The sequence below is a fragment of the Eschscholzia californica genome, unplaced genomic scaffold (assembly GCF_041429995.1).
Source record: "Eschscholzia californica isolate CP2 unplaced genomic scaffold, dmEscCali1.0.p SCAF_2, whole genome shotgun sequence".
NCBI lineage: Eukaryota > Viridiplantae > Streptophyta > Magnoliopsida > Ranunculales > Papaveraceae > Eschscholzia > Eschscholzia californica.
The window spans coordinates 61347817-61373326 of NW_028238309.1; the positions used below are offsets into that span (position 1 = coordinate 61347817).

Sequence of the window (25510 nt, forward strand, 5' to 3'; positions counted from 1 at the left end):
AATCCCAGTACATTTGTAAGGTTTGTTGCCAAATGATAAGTGCAGCAAATTGGGAAGAAAGGTTGGTGGTGAGTCATTTCCAAGTGAAAGCAAGCATCACTACTTCAAACTATGAAACCTATCATCAACCAGCTCATGATGAATATTCCTTTACTTAGCCAATGGCCTGTCATGAGGAAAAATTCCTTTAGTCCTAAAAGACTCTTTTAATACTGGTTGACCACTATCGTCCAATACTTAGCCAATGACGAATTACATGAAGAAAGGAGTGAAGCTAAAAGAATCCCAACAAAAGTGGCTAGATTTACTGTCTTAGGTGGTTGGCTGTTAGAAGAGGTCCAACCTGAAATCGTACATCAAATGTGTTAGTCTTGAAGAAGCAGAGTACATCTTTGCAGAATTACCAAAAGTGGAGGGTGAGAATCATTCTAAGAGCTCTCAGTGTCGGCTACTACTGGTAAACTAAAAAAGTCATACAGTCATACTAGTTCTCAATCATACTACACAAGACACTGCGAAGTGTATTACTCCTGACGCGATCTTACCCAGTGTCATAACCCAAGTTTGCCCTTTCTCTTACAAACCTCTTAGGTATTACGGGCAGGCAAATCTGGTTGAATATGCACTCTCGGTGGAAGATGACGAGCCGGTCACCTTCAAACAAGCTATTACCGCGGAGGAAAGAGAGAGTTGGTTGGTTGCTATGCAAGAAGAGATGAAGTCTCTTCACAAGAACCAGACATGGGAGGTTGTCCCATTGCCCGAAGGTAAGTCTGTTATTGGTTGTAAATGGGTGTACAAGAAGAAAGAGGATTCTTCCGAAATCAAGGGTACAAGGTATAAGGCAAGACTAGTGGTCAAGGGTTATGCACAGAAAGAAGGGGTCGACTACAATGAGATTTTCTCACCGGTCGTGAAACATACTTCTATTCGGGTGCTATTGAGTATTGTTGCTCACAGGGATCTTGAGCTGGAACAACTCGATGTTAAAACCGCCTTCTTGCACGGAGATTTGGAAGAAGAAATTTATATGGCTCAACCTGAGGGATACAACGTTGAGGGTAAAGAAAATCAAGTATGTCGTTTGAGGAAATCTCTTTACGGATTAAAACAATCCCCTCGCCAATGGTACAAACGATTTGATTTTTTCATGCTAAAGCATGGTTTTCGCAGAAGTGACTATGATTGTTGTGTATACATCAAGAAACTTCGCGAAGGTGACTTTATTTATCTCCTTTTGTATGTGGATGACATGCTTATTGCTTCTCGAAGCATGGTGGAGATAGATAAGTTGAAATCTCAACTCAGTCAAGAGTTTGAGATGAAAGACATGGGCGCTGCAAAGAAGATACTGGGAATGGAGATTAAGAGAGAGCGGTCAAGTAAGAAACTGTACTTGAATCAGAAAGGTTACATCGAACGATTAGTTTCTCGATTCGGGATGCAGAATGCGAAGGCGGTGTCAACACCTTTGGCACCACACTTCAGGCTCTCGGGAAAACAATCTCCCACTACTACGGTGGAGAAGGATCAAATGGATCGTGTACCGTATGCTAGTGCAGTTGGCAGTTTGATGTACGCTATGGTGTGTACTCGTCCAGATATTTCACAGGCGGTCAGTGTGGTTAGTAGGTTTATGGCAAACCCGGGGAAGACACATTGGGAAGCTGTGAAGTGGGTCTTGAGGTACTTGAAGGGTACTACTGATACGGGTTTGTGCTTTGGTGGAGACACATGTCAGGTAAGCGGTTATGTTGACTCAGATTATGCTGGCGATCTAGATAGAAGGCGATCTACTACTGGTTATGTATTTAGGGTACATGGTGCTCCAGTTAGTTGGCGATCGATGTTACAATCTACAGTTGCGTTATCTACTACGGAGGCCGAGTATATGGCTATGGCCGAGGGTGTGAAGGAAGCATTGTGGTTGTGGGGTCTTCTGGACGATCTGGGGATTAAGCAGGAGTGCGTAGATGTATGGTGTGATAGTCAAAGTGCAATCCACTTGGCGAAGAATCAGGTTCATCATGCTCGTACTAAGCATATTGATGTCAGGTATCACTTTGTACGAGATGTCATAGAGGAAGGTGATGTTTCTCTTATGAAGGTACACACAGATGAGAATCCCGCGGACATGTTGACTAAAGTGGTAACATGTAGCAAGTTTCAGCATTGTCTGGAATTGCTACAAATCGGCTCGTGATAAGTTGCCCGAAAGGGCGTAATGGCGACAAGGTTATCTTTTTGTGAAGGATTGGTAGAACTACGGTAGGCTTGATCCTGTAAAAGGGTACGTAGGCAGTCATGGTCATATGGCGCAGTCGGATGAAGTTACAAGAAGCAGATATATCTTACAAGGAGTATCCTGGTGTTCGTCCAAAATTTGAAGTACATCAAATTGTGTACGAGGTGGAGAATTGTAAGTGGCGGTTTCTTGGAGTTGGAGGCGGTTTTGCAATTGGCATTGATTAATGGCGGTTTTGCAAATTGGCTCAAATTAAAGGCGGTTTCCAAGTAGGCGGTTTCAATTGGTTCCCAATTTGTAGCTTAGGCGGTTTGATTTGAGGAGGTTAGGTCGGCTTATATTATTATATAAATAGGTGGTCTTGAGTGCTTCTAATCATCATCAACACAACTACTCAACAACAACTCTTCTTTAGAGAGCTAGAGAGAGAGCAAGAGTGAGAGAAATTTTTCATAGTTTTTGAGCGGTGTTAAATTTCTCGGTCGTCGAAGATTTAGTATAGAAGGTTATTACTATACGGTACCATCTTGGGACGAACTTGCGGGTTGTGTGAGTCGTCTTCATCTATCCTTCAATAAAGATTTCTTGTTCGCCCGAGGACGTAGGCTTTAAAGCCGAACCTCGTTAAATTCTGTTCGCATATTTGATTTTGGCTTAGCTTTTCGATTAATCTTCATAATCGGATCAATTTCTGGGTAGGTTCGATAGTTTCCGCGACTTTTAGTTATAACAGTCTAGAGTGCTACGATAAAATTAAGATGAATTTGTCCAAAACTCTCTAAAAAATTTGGCCTTTGGTTAAAAAAGATTTATCAACTTTTTATAGACTTCAGCTCCCTGTGACATTTTTGTAAATTATCTAATATAGAGAAAAGACAAACTGACCTTATTGCAAAGCGGTGCAAATAAGGCCGGAGCTATAGGTGGGCTAAGCCGGCTGCAGTCCGGGTCTTCCCACCTGTAACTTCTACCTTGTGTTGACTTTTTTACGATGTAGCCCGAGTCTTCCTAGCTGACTTATACATTGCTTTAAGCTTTTTAACCAAACACTTTAGCAGTCCAGTTGGTAAGTCAAAAGGTTTTTACCCATGAGGTTGTGTGTTCGAGTCCCCTTACTAGCAATTTCTTTTTAACTAGTTCGTATAAAACATCCACAACTATTAACATCAACAACTATAACATAAATAAAATTCTTCACTATTTTAAGGTTTAATTCTTGTGTATATTTCTCCTCTATTTTAAACTAGTTCCCTAACTAGCAATAAAGTATATTAACATCCATAATGATTCCTATTAGTATTAAACCCAATAATGTCTATTTTGTATAAAAGATAGATATGGATTCCTGTCTCCGCCGCTGAGTGCAAATCAGATTGCAAAATTATTGCAAAGTAATGCAAACAGAATGCAAAGCTTTGCAAAGTCATTGCAAGGCAAACCAGATTGCAGCAGTGCAAACGGAATTGCAAAGTTCTGCAAAGCTTCGCAATCTCAACATAAACCTAACAAAACAAATAACTAAGAAGTAAAATTATACATCGAAATAATAGTAGATTCTCCTTCCATTATTGTCTAAGAGTCCAATTAGGAAGAAAACAATGTAAAAACCCTAGCAAAATCGTCCCATAATTAATCAATTTGTACTTTCTCCTCTAGATTTCTTTCTCAAAAACTAATTGAAAACCATAAAAATCAACTCACACACCAAATACTGAGATTCAAAAAGCTAAACCTAAACTAAATTGACGATTTGATAGGCAAAAATCGATAGAAACCCTAGATACAAAAATCGGCTAGCTTCCACTTTCACTCGTTTTTGTTTCTCTGAACTTAGAAAGTTTGGACAATTCTAAATCTCAAGATTTCTTGGTAATTTCCCCAGATACAAAGGTTATTCAAGGTATTAAAAATGAGGGGGCTTTTAAAATTGTCCTTGAAGTCTATTTCTGAAGTTTTCATGAAGTCTAAAAAAGAAAAAGATAATGTCTTTTCGACAAAGAAAAAACATGAATTTCCTGTAAAATTAATATCAGAAACACTCGTTATATTCAAAATTTATGTAACTCTTAGTCCACTTTGACAGAGAACATATTAAAATGATACCTTAGACATACAATAATATGATATTACCAATATACCACGTAGAACAGGTATAATATGACTAAGAGCATCTCCAATGGGACACTCAATCTCTAACACTTAGAGTGCCACATATGACTCTTTGGAGTTTTTGTTAAAAAATCATCTCCAATGGAACACTTTGTTGCACACTCTATTATGAGTTGGACACATTTATTATAGAGTGTCTAGAGAGAGAATCTCTAAAATGAGAGTGTCTACTTGAGACTCTCTAAGTGTTACTTTATTATTGCAACCAATAGAAAACTTTGCTTTTCAACTACTTTTTATCTATTGAATTGAAGAGGGACATGTGTACTAAGTAAGAGATTTTAGAGATCTCCATTGGAGACCAAACAAATGTAGAGTGTCTCTATATTGACACTAGGAAAGAGAATCTTTATTTGACACTTGACAACTAAATTTTTAGAGTGTTTATTAGAGTGTCCCATTGGAAATGCTCTAATGACATATAGTGGTGGGAATCAAGTCCGGGCACCAACAATCAGTTTTCTTGTGAGCCCGACTGGGCGTGTAATAAATTATAGTGAAAATGTTAATCCATATACAATTTAGTGTTAGTTAAGGAGCATCGGAAAGGAGTGATGACATCATTGCCTATGTAATTTCAAATAAAAACACAAACACATTGTTGAACTCGAAAACAAAATAAAATGAAATTGTCAAACATGAAACATCCATGACCACCAGGGGCGTGGGTGAGGGGGTGCAACCGGTGCGGTCGCACCGGCCCCCCTCTTCCCAAGGGCCCCATATCTGAATTCAAATTGAGTAACCTATATATAATAATTTAAAAGCCAATGTAATATATGTTAGCAGGTTAGCTCCGATGGCTTGTGCCTTGCCCCATGCTATGAAGATCCTGTGTTCGAGTCCCTTGGACTACAATTTTATGTTCTTTTTCTTTGTTTTTGTGTTTTATGGGGCAACAAGACTTGGTTTGGGCCATGATGTCATAAGGCCCAATATTAATATTTTGTTAGCCCCCACAGATATTTTAGGTAGATATGCGGTAAGTTGGTTCCACCATGACTCTAACGATATGTCATTATTATTTCATAAACATGTTTATTTAGATGCGTTAGATGGCGGTAAAACTAAAAGAACAAAACTAGATATATAATGTTTCAATTTTTTTTCCTCTCTTTCATGTCATCTTTCTTTTTCTTACACTCCTCCTTTCTTAAAGACTATAAGTCCCCTAAATCTTAATTAAGTCTAATAACAAGAAAATATTTTGTCGGTTGTGCCGCTTTGGCTTGTACATATTTTGTCCCTCTTTTCGTTATAATTCAATCACCCCATTCAAAAAAAAAAAAAAAAACAAGAAAATATAAAATGATTCAAAAAGCGCATTGTAGCTTAGTTAGTTAATATTTTGCACAACAAGTATGTCTCGAGTTCGATACACTCCCCCCTTATCAATTTTTTTTGTTTATTATCTCAACGCATTATTCTCCCGGACGAGTAATAGTAATAACAACTATTAATCATAGATAAATCACTAGTTTTGTTTAAAGACTAATTGTGAAGTATGATACTTATTGTTAATTTTTTTCATTGAATAAATTTAGTTCTATGTGTACGATTTTTTGCTTAAAGAAATTTTAGGGAGAAAAGATATAGACAACTTAGATTCATCTGAGATAAGAAAAAAATTTCTAGCTTAATTTATTTGGATTTTTTCTAAATGCATTATATTTGGAAAAGAAATTTGTTTTCTATCATTATTGGACAAAGGGCCCCCAATATTTTGTCGCACAGGGCCCCCGAATTCTCGGCCACGCCACTGATGACCACACAAAATAGCTTCATAAGATATCGGTCTCACGTGATGGATTGGTATCTCTACCTTCTTTACGAAACACTCCAAAATCAATCTTTAATTTTTTCTTAAACAGAAAACACGTAGGTAATGAAGTCATCAAAAACTGTACATGTCTTCTATATCATGTATGGGAATCCTACTTTCCTTGGTTTACAATGTATCACTAAAATTATGAGGTGCGTTTGATAGAAAAATGATTTATGTTCGGCTTAAATGACTGTCTATGTTTTTTTTTTTTTGAGAATTCGACTACGGTCTACGTTAGTCGTTACAAGGCATTGATGCATCATGGAGATGTAATGAGCACGATAACCGCCTACTTTAAACTGAGAATGAAAGAGGCCTAAAGCCCGACAACGAAGAGGCCTAAAGCCCGACAAATTATTACATTATTCATAGCCTAAATTACATAGGATAAATCTTGATGGCAACTGCTTCCACCGAGATTCGATCCCACGACCTCATGGTCTTAAGAGGGGTGTCCATCCGTTACACCAAAGGGTGGTGGACGACTGTCTATGTTATATGAATAATAATAATAATGATTTTGAGCCGCGAGGTAGGCAGATAGTTTGGACGGTAGCGGAATCTCAGACAACTAGTTTTTTTTTTTTTTTTTTTTTTTGAGGACAAACCATTCTATTAAATGGAATAAACCGAGTACAACCTGATCCATAGAACAGAAATAAAGAAAGTAAAAGGATCAAAGTAGAGTTAACGTAAAAATGATTAACACGCCACAAAAGGAATAACTCAAGGGGTTAAAGCTGAAACTGCATGGTAATGAGCAGCTTGGTTTGAATTTCGGTGGCAATATTGGACGGTGACACGTGTGGTTCTATATTTAGCACGTAGATCTTCAATTTTACCCAGTAATCGCCACGGGGCAGTCTGTGTATCGTCCGATATAAGAAGCACCATAACCCTAGAATCTCCTTCTATAACATAATTTTCCAAACCCATCTCTTCTCCAAGTTGAAACCCTAACTTGAAGCCGACAAGTTCGCTATGTAATGGCGATTTTGGTTCAAAGACCTGTGTTTTCGCCTGAATAATCACTCCGGTCGAATCTCTTGCCACTGCCGCCGCTGCTGCCTGCGTCTCTTTAAAAGCTCCATCGACATTGATTTTTATTTTACCTGGAAATGGTGCTATCCATTCTTCATCCTGCACAAACTTAGGGTTAGTAAAAATTGGTAAGGGAAAAGAACAAAACCTAAACTCCATTTTGATTGATAACCAGCATCTTTTTAGATCTAAGGTCTGGTTATTTATAACCACATCATTTCTCTGTTTCCACCAATCCCATAACAAATAGGTATATATCTTCCATGTATACGTAGCTATACTACCCTTTTCGAGTATTTCCTTAAGATTTCTAACCGGATCTGTTGACAGGTTGATGAGATCTTGATGTTGAGTGATGTTGATGAGTTCTTTCAATTTTGGACATTCTCCAAACAAATGAGCAGCTGATTCGATGTCATCTTGATCACAAAGTTTACATGTTTGAGGTATTCCTGCGACTCTTTTGCCAATATTACTAAGAACAGGTAACCCATCGTGAACCAATCTCCAGATAAAAACTTGTATTTTGGGGTTCATATAATTTTGAATCCAAAACTTTTTCCAAGGAAATAATCTAATGTCATCTGCCATAGTGGGGATTGATTTAATTTGAGTATAATAAGATTTTGTGTTAAACTTACCTTGTTCTGTGGGTTTCCATATCAAAGTGTCGAGGTTGAAATTGTCATGAATGTTTATGTCTTTGATAGCATTAACTGATTCTTGGGTAAAATAAGTAGTAATGAGTGTTAGGTTCCATCTTTTTGGATTGTGAAGCATGAGATCTCTAACAAAATTAATACTTTGTGGTAGAGGTAATAGCATCCTAGGTTTGTGATCTTCAATTTGTGGAATCCATGGGTCTGTTTCTATCTTGATAGTGGATCCATCTCCTACTACCCACAATACATTTGTCTTCATTGTTTCCTTGGTTTTCAAAATTGAAAGCCAGATTGGTGATGCTGAATAAGTAGTTGTAGAGTTCCAAAAGTCTTCATTCTTTAAGTATTTTGATCTGAGTAATTTGCACCACATAGCTGAACTATTACTTATGAGTTTCCATGTCATTTTGGCTATGAGACTTTCATTTACTTCTGATAATGTTCGAATGCCAAGACCACCTTGATGTTTAGGACTACAAATTATTTCTCATCTTACAAAATGCAATTTCCTGTCTTCTGTAGAATGACCCCACCAGAAATTTCGTTCCATTTGCTCGAGTTATTTATGGGTATGTTTCGGAACTAATTGGTAACTGAAAGGATATGTACAATACGCATTAAGCACTGATTTAATAAGAACTGTTCTTCCAGCTTGAGATATGAGCTTTTGTTTCCATCCCGATAAATTTTTTTGATATTTTTCCAGTAGCCAATCATGACTATGTATCCTGTTTCCTGGTTTTAGGATTAATGCTCCCAAATACTTAGCTTGATTCGTCATCTTTGGAGCATTTAACGTGGTAATATATTCATTCTGGATATGATGAGGGACACCAGTACTAAAGAAGAGAGAGGACTTATCAAAATTCACTGACTGACCCGAGAAGTTGGAATATTGCGTCATTAATTCCATAATTGATTCCAGATTTTGAGTTGATGCAGCACCAAAAAGGATTAAATCGTCTGCAAACAGGAGATGAGATATAGTAGGGTTATTTTTGTTAATTTGATATCCTATGTACTTATTATTCACTTCATAATGAGAAATGAGGAGAGAGAGTGCCTGGGAGGTAAGAATAAAGAGGTAGGGTGATAGTGGACACCCTTGCCTCAGTCCTCTAGAGGAAGTGAAATTCCCATAAAGTTGACCGTTGACCTTTACTTTAAAAGTAGGAGAAGTAATACATGACATGATAAGGTCCAGAATTGGACCAGCTAGGCCAATTGCCTTCAAAACTAAAAGGAGGAAGTCCCAGTTGACTCTATCGTAAGCCTTTGCCATGTCCATCTTAAGGCAAAAGGCTCCCTTTTTTGTTTTCGATTTTCGCATAGAATGAATAAGTTCCTGGGCGATAATTATGTTATCCATAATCTGCCTATCAGGGACAAACGCATTTTGCGTCCATAAAATGCAATCTTCTAAATAGGGTCTCAATCTATTTTCAATAATCTTAGTGATGAATTTGTAGATCGTATTGCAAAGGGCTATAGGCCTGAATTCCGAAGCGAAACTCGGATTTCTGACCTTAGGGATCAGGGCAAGAGTTGTGCAGTTAAGAGAAGGATCGATACAACCTGAGCGAAAGATATTCTGAATATAGCTTGTGAGGTCTTGCCCCATTATCGCCCAATTGTGTTGGAAATAGAAACAGCAAAGACCGTCTGGGCCTGGACTTTTGAGAGAACCCATATTCATCACAACTGCCTTGATTTCCTCCTGGGTTGGAGTCCTTGAGATGTCGTGGAGGGCTTCTGCCGATAAGACCTTAAATGCATTCAAGATTTCGATCGGTGGTTGAGTCACAGGTTCAACCTGGAGCAAATTCTGAAAGAAGTTGATGAGTTCATTAGCAATAACTTCCTGATTAGTCGTAGTTTCCCCCGAATTTAGAGTCAGTTGGTGAATTTGATTCTTTTGTCTCCTAGAAGTCATTGCCACATGGAAAGCACGGGTGTTTCTATCACCATTACGAGTCCAGTTGGATTTTGCCCTTTGTTCTGCCTTCATCGTTTCCACTTCCTCTAAATGAATTAATTCTTCTTGAATTGAACTCTCCGCTTCTAGTAATAAGTCAGTAGGATGAAGGGATTGAATATCCTGGAGACGTTATTTCCTTGTTTTCTTTACCTTGGCCGACCATATCATGGCCAACTTGGGTTAGGGGCACACGGTCAAGCATGGTCGTCCCATTTTGGGCTCCAAAACAACTCATTTGGTGCCCAACCCAAATACCTTTCTTTCGGGTCTTTTGCACTAAATTTCTTTTAGGCCTTTGGGACATATTTATGGGTCTTGCACATGTATATATGTCTTGTCCCTCTAGTTATATCTTCCGATCAAGTTGACACTTTTTGTGTAACCAGATGTAGGATCCGGACGAAATTAGCCGCGAATAGCTTCGCGATTCGACAATCGTAGTTGATTCTAGCTAAACACTACGACCCCTAAATCATCCGGATTTGATGATCTAATTCATCAATTGTCCTATCCGACAAATCGCTTGCATTGCATCTTTGGTCGAAGAACATCTCCTTCACATGTAGCATCATCCATTTATAGATGTAGTTCACATAACATTATTTCAATGTCCTCAATAAATTTAAGTATACAATTATATCTTTTGGTCTCAAGTGAGTATAAATAAATAGACCTCTACCTTAGATGGACAACCCAAAGCGGAAAACAAATATCAAGAAAATACGGTGAAAAAAGAACATGGCAGGCATTAATTAGGAGGTACCAATCTTGATTTTGATGGATCGGTAGAAGTCTCTTGTTAATTTGTTTGTATTGCGGATGGTCCCAATGAAAAGATTAAGATGAAGTGTGGTGTACTTTAGAAACCGGTTAAAATAGATATTCTCAGACGAGTCAACTCAGTAACCTTACATTATAGTCCCTCCTTGACTCTAGATCCATTGTTCTATAATCTATCTATAAATAGCTTGTTGTGAAACATGTAGGGAAGAAAGATAAGATAGAGAGATCCAAAACCTAATTCCAAGAAATGGGTAAAGAAGAAGATAGAGAATTGAAAAGAGGGGGTCATGTCTTAGTACTTCCTTTTCCTGTTCAAGGTCATATAAACCCAATGCTCCAATTCTCTAAACGTTTAGCCTCCAAAGGACTCAAAGTCACACTTGCTACCACCACTTTCACTACCAAATCCATCCAAGGCCCGGGTCCCGACATCATCGACTCCTTCTTGGGACCCGATATCTCAATTCAACACTTCTCCGATGGTTGTGATGATGGTGGTTTACCGCAAGGGAGCGACGAGTATATGGAACGGTTTCGAATAGTTGGTTCCGAAAACTTACAACAACTAATTGAGAAGCTAAACAAATCTGAGTACCCTATCAAGTGTCTCATATATGACTCTGTTATTCCATGGGCTATGAGTTTATCTAAACAACTTGGATTGATTTCAGCTATATTTTGTACTCAATCGAACTCTGTCAATGCTATCTATTACAATGTAGTTAAAGGAATATTACCCACACCTATACAAGACCCAACTATATCACTTCCCGGTTTGCCTTTGCTTCAACCTCATGATTTGCCGTCTTTCGTTTACAAAATCGATTCTTACCCATCTATATTAAGCCTAGTCTTGAATCAATTCTCGAACATCGACGAAGCAGATTGGCTCCTTGTTAACTCATTTTATAAGCTAGAGGATGAGGTAATATGAGATAGATAGACTAGTTTGTGGATGGGTTAGAGTTACTATGGATATATATAACTCTTTATACTTTTTTTTTCAACAGATAGTGAATTGGATGACTAGCCAAACAACAACAAAAATGATCACGATTGGACCAACGGTACCATCGATGTACTTAGACAACCGTGTGGAAGGTGATAACGATTACGGGCTTCATCTCTTTAAGCCCAAATCAGACACTTGCATCATGAAATGGCTAGACACGAAAGAGGACGAGTCAGTTGTTTATGTATCATTTGGGAGCATAGCTGATTTAGGAAAAGATCAAATGGCAGAACTCGCTTGGGGTCTTAAAGAAAGCAACTATTATTTCCTCTGGGTAGTTAGAGCTTCTGAGGAAGATAAACTCCCAAGCAACTTTATAGAAGAGACGGGCGAAAAAGGATTAGTAGTTAGATGGTGTAAACAATTGGAGGTATTGGCACATAAAGCAGTAGGTTGTTTCATAACACATTGTGGATGGAACTCAACACTTGAAGCATTGAGTTTAGGTGTGCCAATGGTAGTAATGGAACAATGGACAGATCAAACGACAAATGCGAAGTTCGTCGAGGATGTGTGGGGAGTAGGAGTAAGAGCAAGTAGAGTTGACGAAGAGAATGGGGCGGCGGTGAGGAAAGAGGAAGTAATGAGATGCTTAAAGAAAGTTATGGAAGGAGAGAGAAGAGAAGAGATAAAGAAAAATGCTGTGAAGTGGAAAGAGTTGGCTAAGGAAGCAGTTGATGAAGGTGGAAGCTCTGATAACAATATTGATCAGTTTGTGTCTGGAATTTTATACACCTAAAAATACTAGTTCTTATCTGTTTTTTTGGTTGCTTTATGACTATATCTATCTTCTCTAGTTTAATGGTTCCTCTTCTTCGCCTGGCCAGAACGGATAGAGAGTGGAAAGGTGAGAGAGAGAAGCGCAAGGAGAGAAATGAAGGGAGAGAGAGAAATGATGGTGGCGGGAGGAAGTGTCGGGTTGTGTTGAAAAGAAGAAAATTATATTGATTTGGGAAAAAATTAAAAGTTACTTGTAATGACAGTTTGCCTTCAAATATTACCCGAGTGAAAAAAGAATGGTGGTAGGGATGGAGGGACGCAACAGAGAAATAAAAAATTCCACTCAAAATTTTGTACCTCAAAATTATTTCCCCAAGACCATGACATAATCTTTTTAACTATAGGTATTTATTTCGAATGTATTTTTCTCCTATTATTATCTTTCTTTCTTCAAAATCAGTCAAAGCACACGGTCGGGTGGTCACCTATCGCTGTGACCTTCATCACAGAAGATAAAGACCATCACCACTAATCTTCAACATTACTTCCGACCACCACCACCACCATAATTTCTCTCTCCTTCTCCTTCCTCTCTACCTCACCCCTCTCTCTCCAAATATAGGGATATGAAGATTAGGGATAAAACAAACAAATGACCTTTGAACTCAAAAGAAGGTTACTTCTTGTGTCAAATCTAAGTGACCTAGTATTTATCCTCCGAACTTAGTTCGGATGCCACAAAAGCGGCGGCCTAAATAAATCTATTGCTCAAAGGCCACCATTTATGTCCAACGCACTCATTTTTTCACTCTCACACAATTTTTTTTGTTAAAAGCGCATTTAACACTAAAGTAGAAAAACTAGGTAGAGTCTAAGGTTATGTTTTGTGGTTACGATGATTTTGATCTACTAAGTCGCAAATCACTGCAAGTCACATAGAATCATTGACTAGAGTCTGTCTACTTTCTCCTTTTCTCTAGCATCACTCACTTTCTAGTTATGTTAAATAAAACAAAGGAAGGAATTTTATATATGTTCCGATTACGGTCTTTTTGCCATTCTTCCGGCTTATCATGGTGGAGCCTCCATCAAAAGTTTTCAAGTGTAATTACATCCAACTAAGAATAACCCAATTTTTGCATCAAAGTACTCGAATTTGAAAGTTCAACAAAAAAAAAATACTCTCTTCATCAAAAAAAAAAAACAAAAAAAAAAATACTCAAATTTGAAAGAGAAAAAGTAGACACATGAGAAATTGGTGCTAGCTAGAATTTACCTTTTGGTTATTTAGATACATTATGGCAAACTCTTAAAAGAAAAAAGATACCTTATGGCAATGAAATAGTAGCAAGCCAAGGACATCATTTCTTTTGCTTCTTCGCATCTTTATATTGCTCAAAGCTTTCCCCTTTAGCTGTGCTTCACTCGCATAACCATGATAGATTTCTACTTTATTTCCCACTTCCTCGATTGCTTCGTTTGCTTCTTCTTCCCCCACAATAAGTACCCGATTTAAGTGAAACCAGGGTTCCCACGTAATCTTGTACATCATTCCATCCATCCGTACTGCCACACATCTTAATCAATCTACCACTTTCAGTCTTTGGGTCATATAAAACTAAACCATAATCATCTTCTTCTTGAAATATAACCTCAATTAGAATCTCGCCGTTCTTGCAAATCTGTATCGGCCTCCGATAATTTAATGAACGAAGAACGCTTGGTTGATTAATAGAGAATATTTTAAACCAAGAAATTTTTTCCCCGTAATCTTTCATTATCCATACGTCAACACGAATTTGATAACAATGTCCAACTAGAGAAAGATCCCCTTGGAGCACACCAATTTCAGTGGCAAAGGGGTCCTCCAAGAGGTATGGTATTGGCGTTTCATAGAATATCTCACTTATAATGTCAAAAGAAAATATGACATTGGTGTGTTTAGATAGAAAATGAAGGACCCCTTTGACAAGCATACCCCTCAGTCTTTCTTGAGTTCCGAACGGAGTCGGCTGAATAATGGTCCAACAATCTGATTCGAATGTATAGACATGAACTTCAGAATCATATTCTTCTGACTCAGAGGTTATGATCCTTACTATCTTGTAATTTTTGTTATTGCAATCACAACCAAACCCATATGCATTTATCCCATGGATACGAGAATCACGAGGAAATTGAGTTGGTAGTTGTTTTGGTATTTCTTTATATTCATTTGTAAATGGATTCCAAACACAAAGATATTCTCCCTTATACCACTTTATACAGACCAACCCATTACAAGAACCTAAAAGTTCAACATTGCTTCTTGAGTACTTAAATGGGTAATCTATTTCTATAGCTTCCACATGTGATGTTGGTAGGTCCACTTGGAAATATGGTTGTGAGGATATGGATGAAACTGAAATAGGTAATTGTGATTGTGATTGGGATTGTGATAACGACGGTGACGGCAAAAGTAATGGCAATGGCGATATTAATGGTGATGGCGATGAGAATGATGATGGTGAAGGTAATTCTTGTGCTAATGATGATGATGGGTCCTCATCTACACAAGCTATTTCGCCTAGAGGCCCATAGTTAAAAGGATTAATGAATAGACTAAACTTATTGTTTTTAATAGCTTGATCAAGATGCATTTTAATAAAATTGGGATCTGTTGTTAGATTTGACCAGAACTTACATACACACCTGAATCGCAGTATAGGTTTTACTGGTAACCTGGAGAGGATGTTGGCAATCATATCTTCAGGAATATGACACAAAAACTTCATCGCGCCGCTCCTTTTGCTCTACTACTATTTGCAATGCGAGAGAGTTAGGGTTCACAATTTTTATAGTCTAGGATTTCATCAACTCTCCGTATTTGCTTGAGCATTATGTAATTAATGTAATAATCCATGAGATGCGGAAGAAATCTATTTGATTCTACTTACAACCACATCAAAGATTTCAACAATCCCAATAAAACTCTTTACTTCAGGACTAGCAAAACCTTGGGCCGCTCGTTGATAAGAAAGCATGGCCACTTAATTAGTAGGTAAAAAACAACATAATGCGATAGCTACGAGGTAACACACAAGTGTCATTAATAGAAATAATTTTGTGGACAATTGGCTAAGATATATGCATTTATGTAGAATTTATGTACCAAATTAAGGTCAAAATATTATTTTCCATTTCATATGCATAATTTTGTCAATTGATTTAGAAATCACAAAAGAAAAAGGAAATCAGTTTATATCATGATAATTTCTAAGTGGATGTACACTGATCCAAGTATAGTAAGCCTCACAATGCTAAACCTAGAGTTTCTAAAAATCCTAGTACATTTAAAAGTTGTGTTGACAGACACAAATTTTATGTGCAGCAAATTGGGAGGAAAGGTTAGTGGTGAGTCATTTCCAAGTGAAAGCAAGCATCACTACTTCAAACTATAAAACCTATCATCAACCAGCTCAAAGGTTCCTATCATGCTCATGATGAATATTCCTTTACTTAGCCAATGGCCTGTCATAAGGAAAAATTCCTTTAGTCCTAAAAGACTCTTTTGATACTGGTTGACCACTATCCTCCAATACTTAGCCAATGACGATCGAATTACATGAAGAAAAGAGTGAAGCTAAAAGAATCCAAACAAAAGTGGCTAGATTTACTGTCTTAGGTGGTCGACTGTTAGAAGAGGTCCAACCTGAAATCGTACATCAAATGTGTTAGTCTTGAAGAAGCAGAGTACATCTTTGCAGAATTACCAAAAGTGGAGAGTGAGAATCATTCTAGTCTTCTGAAGCTCGTAGTGTCGGCTACTACTGGTAAACTAAAAGTCATACAGTCGTACTAGTTCTCAATCATACTACACAAGACACAGCGAAGTGTATTACTCCTGACGCGATCTTACCCAGTGTCATAACCCAAGTTTGCCCTTTCTCTTACAAAAAAGTTAGTTTAGAGTGCTACGCTAAAATTAAGATAAATTTGGCCAAAACTCTCTAAAAAATTTGGCCTTTGGTTAAAAAAGATTTATCAACTTTTTACAGACTTCAGATCCCTGTGGCATTTTTGTAAATTATCTAATATAGAGAAAAGACAAACTGACCTTATTGCAAAGCAGTGTAAACAGGGGCGGAGCTATAGGTGGGCTAAGCCGGGCTGCATCCCGGGTCTTCCCACTTGTAACTTCTACCTTGTGTTGGCTTTTTTACGATGTAGCCCGAGTCTTCCCATCTGACTTATACATTGCTTTAAGCTTTTCAACCCAACACTTTAGCAGTCCAGTTGGTAAGGCAAAAGGTTTTTACCCATGAGGTTGTGTGTTCGAGTCTCTTCACTATTTTAAGGTTTAATTCGTATATTAACATTCACAATGATTCCTATTAGTATTAAACCCGATAATGTCTATTTTGTATAAAAGATAAATATGGATACAATGATGTAGTTTAGCCAAAACTCTGAACTTTTTTAAATATAAATGTGAGAACTGGCACTACGATAGGGGGTGTATAGAAATTGAAAATTTTCGTGAACCCTTAATACAAGAGGTCTGTAAGCAACATGAAAGTTGCCCTTGAAGTCTATTTCTAAAGTTTTCATGAAGTCTAAAAGAAGAAAAAGATAATGTCTTTTTGACAGGAAAAAAATAAAAACATGAATTTCCTGTAAAATTAATATTAGAAACACTCGTTATATTCAAAATTTATGTAACTCTTAGTCCACTTTAACATAGAACATATTAAAATGATACCTTAGACATACAATAATATGATATTACCAATATATACCACGTAGAACATTTATAATACGACTAATGACATATAGTGGGGGGAATCAAGTCCGGGCACCAACAATCAGTTTTCTTGTGAGCCCGACTGGGCGTGTAATAAATTATAGTGAAAATGTCAATCCATATACAATTTGGTGTTAGTTAAGGAGCACCCGAAAGGAGTGATGACATCATTGCCTATGTAATTTCAAATAAAAACACAAACACATTGTTGAACTCCAAAACAAAATAAAATGAAAATGTCAAACATGAAACATCCATTACCACACAAAATAGCTTCATAAGATATCGGTCTCACGTGATGGATTGGTATCTCTATCTTCTTTACGAAACACTCCGAAATCAATCTTTAATTTTTTCTTAAACAGAAAATACGTAGGTAATGAAGTCATCAAAAACTGTACATGTCTTCTATATCATGTATGGGAATCCTACTTTCCTTGGTTTATGTGAGAAGTGAAAGATTGGTAGAGAGAGAAGTTGTAGTTTCTTATTAATGATCAAAGAGAGAGATTCTCCTTATATACAAGTAGAATGGAAGAAGACGAAGGTTGTTATAGAGAGAGAAAGTTTGTTATCCAAGTAACAACCTTTCTCACTCATTATAACAGAAAATGAAAAAGAGGAAAAGACCATTATAACCCTGGTCGACTTATTCTTACACTCTCATTACACTAACCTCTCTTCTCTCTAACTCAAACTATATTCTTACACTCTTATTACACTAACCTCTCTTCTCTCTAACTCAAACTCCATTTATATCTCTAACACTCCCCCTCAAGCTGAAGAAGGAGTGATCTTCATCAGGTTGTTAATGAGAGAGAGGAACAGAGGGTTAGACAAGCCTTTAGTAAACACATCTGCAAGTTGATGATGAGATGGAACAAAATCAAGTCGAAGAGCACCAGAAGAAACCAGATCTCTAACAAAGTGGTAATCTATCTCCACATGCTTCGTGCGAGCATGAAAGACTGGGTTTGTAGCCAAGTGACGAGCCCCTAAGTTATCACATTTCAGCACAAATGGTTTGGAAACAGAAATACCCAATTCAGCCAAAACATATGATAACCACAATAGCTCAGATGTAGCCACAGCTAGAGCCTTGTATTCAGCTTCTGTACTTGATCGAGCTACAGTAGGCTGTTTCTTAGAACACCATGCCACCAATGTACTACCAAGAAAAACACAGTAGCCACATGTAGATCTTCTGGAATCAGGGCAACCTGCCCAATCTGAATCACAATAAGCAGTGAGAGAAGTAATATCCCCTGACTTGACTGAAATACCAGAACCAAGAGTTCCTTTTATGTATCTGAAAATCCTCTTAACCATTTGGAGATGAACATCTCTTGGTTCCTTCAAAAATTGTGCTACATAGTTCACTCCAAAAGCTATATCAGGTCTAGTCATTGTGAGGTACTGAAGACCACCCACAAGACTCCTATAATGAGTAGGATCATCTAAGAGAACACCATCAGCCTGAGAGAGTCTCTTCCCAAATGGAATTGGGGTAGCAATTGGTTTAGACTCAAGAAGCTCTGCTTTCTGAAGAAGCTCTAAAGTATACTTATTTTGAGTAAGTAACAACTCAGAAGAGGAGCTGCCTGTAACTTCAATTCCGAGAAAGTAATGAAGTGTTCCCAAATCTTTCATGGCAAACTCACTATGTAGAGACATTATTAAAGAATTAATCAAGTCAGTAGATGATCCAGTTAGGATTATATCATCTACATAGAGAAGTAAGACCAAAGTTACACCTGTGGCCTGAAACACAAACATTGAGTGGTCTGTGGCACTCTTTTGAAATCCATAATCAAGCAAGAAATTAGCAAATCTTGTGTACCAGGCTCTTGGAGCCTGCTTTAGGCCATATAAGGACTTGTGAAGATGACATACCCAATCCTTCTTAGATGTTCTGCAAACCCAGGAGGTTGTACCATAAAGACATCCTCATCTAATACACCATGCAAAAATGCATTTGATACATCTAGCTGTTTTATAGACCATTGATTTGTGACAGCAATGGTGAGAACAACTCTAATGGTGGAAAATTTCACAACTGGGCTAAAGGTTTCAGAATAGTCAAGACCATCTAATTGATGAAACCCTTTGGCTACAAGTCGAGCCTTGTACCTTTCTATACTACCATCTGACTTGAGTTTTGTCTTAAAAACCCACTTACAACCCAAGATGTTCATAGAATCTTGCTTTGGAACTAAAGACCAAGTGTTGTTATGATGTAAAGCTTCAATTTCATCTTTCATTGCTTGCATCCACTCAGGAGATTTTGAAGCTTGAGTAAAGCAAGTAGGGTCTGTGGGTATTTCAAGTAAAGCTAGAAAGCACTGAGGCAAAGGATGACACACAGAATGATAGGTGACAAAATCTTCTAAGTGTCTAGGCCTTAGAACACCAGTCCTTGATCTGGTTGTCATAGGATGTATAGGAGCAGGGTTAGCAATAGCAGAAGGATTAGTGGTGCTACTCTCACCTATATGATGTATTGAATTTGAAAAAGGTGAAGGAGAATGTCCCTGAGGCTGATTTTGAGGAATTGGTGAAGATGAGATAGGGAACTCAGTAGTAACAAAGGGTAGAACAACCTGTGCTGACTTAAGAGATGGTTGTTTAGAATGAGTTGAAACAAGTTGCTCAGCAAAAGGAAATGATTCCTCATCAAATGTCACATGTCTTGAGATATAAATTCTAGAAGTAGAAGGATCAAGACACTTATACCCTTTGTGAATCAAGCTATAACCCAAAAATACACACTTTACAGATTTGGGAGATAGTTTATCTTGTCTAGTTGATGCTAAATGAGGATAGCAGGTGCAACCAAATACTTTTAGAAAAGAGTAATCAGGATGAGTAGAGAAAAGTACCACATAAGGAGACTTTTGATCAAGAACCTTGGAAGGTAGCCTATTGATCACATAAGCAGCAGCCTCAAAAGCATCAAACCAATATGATTTTGGAAGAGAAGCTTGAAATGAGAAGGTATTACCAACTTCAGTAATCTGTCTGTTCTTCCTCTCAGCAGTACCATTTTGCTGAGGGGTATAAGGACAAGAACACCTTAACAAAATCCCATTCTCATCCAAATACTTCTTGAATTCACCTTTAGAGAGTTCAGGTGCCCCATCACTTTGAAACATCTTAATAGAAGTAGATAAGAGTTTCTCATATGTAATTTTGAATTGTTTAAAGCAATCCACACTCTCTGATCTTTGCCTCATAGGATATATCCAAAAATACTTGCTAAAATCATCAACAAATAGTATATAATATCTTGTTCCATTAACTGTCTCCACTGGTGCTGGACCCCAGACATCACAGTGGATCATCTCAAGTGGAAAAGAAGAACTACTAGTGGATAGAGAGAAGGGCTGACACTTGCTCTTGCCTAGTTGACAAGAGTGACAGACTTTCACAAAGTCTGTGGAGTCCAATTGAATAAGCCCTTTTGAATTTAGTTTCTCCAATACACCTCTAGCAGTGTGACCAAGTCTCTTATGCCATAAGGAGGGAGAAGCTGATAAGACAGCAGTAAGTCCCAATGGTACATCTTCAGATTGACATTCAATAGGATAAAGATTATTGATCATTGGACCTTCTGTAAGGATATCCCTAGATAAGAGATCCTTGATGCTATATCCCCAAGGGAAAATCTCAACAGAACAATCATTATCCTTGGTGAATTTTGCAATAGAGAGTAAATTTTTCTTTAAATGAGGAACCACTAGTATATTCTGTAAATCAAAATCATGATCTGAAGTATTCAATGTTGCATTACCAGTACACACTAGAGGGATTGAAGAGCCACTTCCTACCATAACTGACTCATGACCAAGATAAGGAGAAGTTTGAGCCAGTACCTTAGAATCATTTGTCATATGGCTTGAAGCTCCTGAATCAGCAAGCCAGATTTTGGAAGAAGGAACAGTAGTAGCAGCCATATGACACTCTTCAATAGCAACATTACACTCCTCTTGAGATGATTCTGTATTATCTTCCATACTTGGTAAGGAAGAATTGGTATTATCTTCAATATGAAGACCAGCAAAGTTTGGAGAATTCAGAGGTGTTGATGGTGTATATCTGAATCTGCACTTACTTGCTAAGTGACCCCATTTATGACAAATACCACAAGGAATGGAAGTGAAATCAAAATTTACTGCCTTCTTATTCATAAGTGGATGTCTAGTCTGTTGTTGTTGTGAATTTGATGTAGATTGTTGAATCTCATTCTGATTTTTAAGACTTTTCGTCTGCACAGAATCAGATTTGTGTTTCTGATTTGATTTGGATTGATATGAACCTTGTCTAAAAGGTTTTTGATTTCGTGTGGTACTTTGATTAACATAATAAGCTGTTTGTTCAACAGTTTCTTGAGAAAGAAGCCATTGTTCATGATGAAGCAGCTTTGATCTTAACTCAGGAAGATGAATTCTATCTGTTCTATTATCAATAGCTATAACAAATTGACTGAACTTTTTGCCTAATCCAGCTAAAATAATACGAATCATCTCTTTCTCAGAAACTTTATCATTAACCGAAGCTAAAGAATCAGCTAATGATTTAATTCTTCGAAGATAATCATTGATAGAAGCATTACCTCTCTGAATATTCTGAATTTGCCTTCGAAGAAAGTCCTGTTTTGCTTCAAATTCCTCAGCATAAACCTCATTTAGATAGCTCCAGATCTTGTGTGAAGTAGGAAGCCCTAGAACATCAGCTGAAATTGAATCCGAGAAAGTAGCTTTCAAACACGATTTTACATAATGATCATATTTTCTCCAAGCTTGAAAGGCTGGATTAATAACCTCTCTTCCTTCTGAATCGATAATAGAAGTTTCAGGTTGCGAAATCGATCCATCAACATATCCTATCAGATCATTACTGATCAAAATAGATTCAAATTGGTCACGCCAAACCAGAAAATTGTTTTCATCGAGTTTAATTGAGATGAAATTAGTAATATTGAATGTTAAAGGTTGTGAAGATGATGAAGACGACGCCATGAATTTCGATTGTTTCTCTCTAGATTATAGATGCGGAAGCAAATTGAAAACCCAGACGCTCTGATACCATGTGAGAAGTGAAAGATTGGTAGAGAGAGAAGTTGTAGTTTCTTATTAATGATCAAAGAGAGAGATTCTCCTTATATACAAGTAGAATGGAAGAAGACGAAGGTTGTTATAGAGAGAGAAAGTTTGTTATCCAAGTAACAACCTTTCTCACTCATTATAACAGAAAATGAAAAAGAGGAAAAGACCATTATAACCCTGGTCGACTTATTCTTACACTCTCATTACACTAACCTTTCTTCTCTCTAACTCAAACTATATTCTTACACTCTTATTACACTAACCTCTCTTCTCTCTAACTCAAACTCCATTTATATCTCTAACAGTTTACAATGTATCACTAAAATTATGGGGTGCGTTTGATACAAAAATGATTTATGTCCGGCTTACGATGACTGTCTATGTTATATGAATAATAATAATAATAATAATTTTGAGCCGCGAGGTACGCAGATAGTTTGGACGGTTCATGTTGTTGGGTTGTGTGGTCTCCCAATATTGGTAGCGGAATCTCAGACAACTAGTTGCTATTTCCTTGTTTTCTTTACCTTGGCCGACCATATCATGGCAAACTTGAGCAGATCTAGCCGGCCCCTATAGGGGCACACGGTCAAGCATGGTCGTCCCATTTTGGGCTCCAAAACAACTCATTTGGTGCCCAACCTAAATACCCTTCTTTCGGGTCTTTTGCACTAACTTTCTTTTAGGCCTTTGGGACATATTCATAGGTCTTGCACATATGTATATATGTCTCGTCCCTCTAGTCATATCTTCCGATCAAGTTGACACTCTTTGTGTAATCAGATGTAGGATCCAGACGAAGTTAGTCGCGAATAGCTTCGCAATCCGACGATCGTAGTTGATTCTAGCTAAACACAACGACCCCTAAATCATCCGTATTTGATGATCTAATTCATCAATTGTCCTATCCGACAAATTGCTTCCATTGCATCTTTGGTCGAAGAACATCTCCTTCACATGTAGCATCGTCCATTTATAGATGTAGTTCACATAACGTTATTTCAATGTCCTCTATAAATTTAAGTATACAATTATTTTTTTTTGGTCTGAAGTGAGTATAAATAGACCTCTACCTTAGATGGACAACCCAAAGCCGAAAACAAATACGAAGAAAATACGGTGAAAAAAGAACATGGCATGCATTAATTAGGAGGTACCTATCTTGATTTGATGGATCGGTAGAAGTCTCTTGTTAATTTGTTTGTATTGCGGATGGTCCCAATGAAAAGATTAAGATGAAGTGTTTAGAAACCGGTTAAAATAGATATTCTCAGCCGAGCCAACTCAGTAACCTTACATTATAGTCCCTCCTTGACTCTAGATCCATTGTACTATAATCTTATCTATAAATATAGCTTGTTGTGAACACATGTAGGGAAGAAAGATAAGAGAGAGAGATCCAAAAGCTAATTCCAAGAAATGGGTAAAGAAGAAGATAGAGAATTGAAAAGAGGGGGTCATGTCTTAGTACTTCCTTTTCCTGTTCAAGGTCATATAAACCCAATGCTCCAATTCTCTAAACGTTTAGCCTCCAAAGGACTCAAAGTCACACTTGCTACCACCACTTTCACTACCAAATCCATCCAAGGCCCCGGTCCCGACAATCGACATCATCGACTCCTTCTTCGGACCCGATATCTCAATTCAACACTTCTCCGATGGTTGTGATGATGGTGGTTTACCACAAGGGAGCGACGAGTATATGGAACGGTTTCGAATAGTTGGTTCCAAAAACTTACAACAACTAATTGAGAAGCTAAACAAATCTGAGTACCCTAAAGTGTCTCATATATGACTCTGTTATTCCATGGGCTATGAGTTTATCTAAACAACTTGGATTAATTTCAGCTATATTTTGTACTCAATCAAACTCTGTCAATGCTATCTATTACAATGTAGTTAAAGGAATATTACCCACACCTATACAAGACCCAACTATATCACTTCCCGGTTTGCCTTTGCTTCAACCTCATGATTTGCCGTCTTTCGTTTACAAAATAGATTCTTACCCATCTATATTAAGCCTAGTCTTGAATCAATTCTCGAACATCGACGAAGCAGATTGGCTCCTTGTTAACTCATTTTATAAGCTAGAGGATGAGGTAATATGAGATAGATAGACTAGTTTGTGGATGGGTGTGTTTATTAGAGTCTTACTATGGATGTATATAACTCTTGATACAATTTTTTTTTTTCAAACAGGTAGTGAATTGGATGGCGAGCCAAACAACAACAAAAATGATCACGATTGGACCAACCGTACCATCGATGTATCTAGACAACCGTGTGGAAAGTGACAACGATTACGGGCTTCATCTCTTTAAGCCAAAATCAGACACTTGCATCATGAAATGGCTAGACACGAAAGAGGACGAGTCAGTTGTTTATGTATCATTTGGGAGCATAGCTGATCTAGGAAAAGATCAAATGGCAGAACTAGCTTGGGGTCTTAAAGAAAGCAACTATTATTTCCTCTGGGTAGTTAGAGCTTCTGAGGAAGATAAACTCCTAAGCAACTTTATAGAAGAGACGGGCGAAAAAGGATTAGTAGTTAGATGGTGTAAACAATTGGAGGTATTGGCACATAAAGCAGTAGGTTGTTTCATAACACATTGTGGATGGAACTCAACACTTGAAGCATTGAGTTTAGGTGTGCCAATGGTAGTAATGGAACAATGGACAGATCAAACGACAAATGCAAAGTTCGTCGAGGATGTGTGGGGAGTAGGAGTAAGAGCAAGTAGAGTTGACGATGAGAATGGGGCGGCGGTCAGGAGAGAGGAAGTAATGAGATGTTTAAAGGAAGTTATGGAAGGAGAAAGAAGAGAAGAGATAGAGAAAAATGCTGTGAAGTGGAAAGAGTTGGCGCTAAGGAAGCAGTTGATGAAGGTGGAAGCTCTGATAACAATATTGATCAGTTTGTGTCTGGAATTTTATACACCTAAAAATACTAGTTCTTATCTGTTTTTTTTTTGTTGCTTTATGACTATATCTATCTTCTCTAGTTTAATGGTTCCTCTTCTTCGCATGGCCGGAACGGATAGAGACTGGAAAGGTGAGAGAGAGAAGCACAAGGAGAGAAAAATGAAGGGAGAGAGAGAAATGATGGTGGTGGGAGGAAGTGTCGGGTTGTGTTGAAAAGAAGAAAAATATATTGATTTGGGAAAAAATTAAAAGTTACTTGTAA

The 25510-nt window shown here is 37.6% G+C and overlaps 2 protein-coding genes and 1 pseudogene across 3 annotated transcripts; 2 read left to right on the forward strand and 1 right to left on the reverse strand.

Annotated features, from left to right (window-relative positions):
- Positions 1-7152: 7152 nt before the first annotated feature.
- LOC147559918 (mogroside I-E synthase-like) lies at positions 7153-12517 on the forward strand. The gene is made up of 4 exons (XM_086661876.1): positions 7153-7530; positions 7611-7726; positions 8688-11628; positions 11714-12517. The coding sequence occupies exons 3-4, from the start codon at positions 10951-10953 to the stop codon at positions 12452-12454; spliced, it is 1419 nt and encodes a 472-aa protein (XP_086518002.1). The 5' UTR covers positions 7153-7530; positions 7611-7726; positions 8688-10950; the 3' UTR covers positions 12455-12517.
- A 1166-nt stretch (positions 12518-13683) lies between these two features.
- On the reverse strand, positions 13684-16290 carry LOC147559919 (F-box/kelch-repeat protein At3g06240-like). The gene has a single exon (XM_086661877.1). It carries the CDS (start codon positions 15207-15209, stop codon positions 13887-13889), a length of 1323 nt encoding a protein of 440 aa, XP_086518003.1. The 5' UTR covers positions 15210-16290; the 3' UTR covers positions 13684-13886.
- A 7367-nt stretch (positions 16291-23657) lies between these two features.
- LOC147559920 (mogroside I-E synthase-like) lies at positions 23658-25510 on the forward strand (annotated as a pseudogene). The gene is made up of 2 exons (XR_015234683.1): positions 23658-24425; positions 24526-25510. The product of XR_015234683.1 is annotated as a mogroside I-E synthase-like (transcript).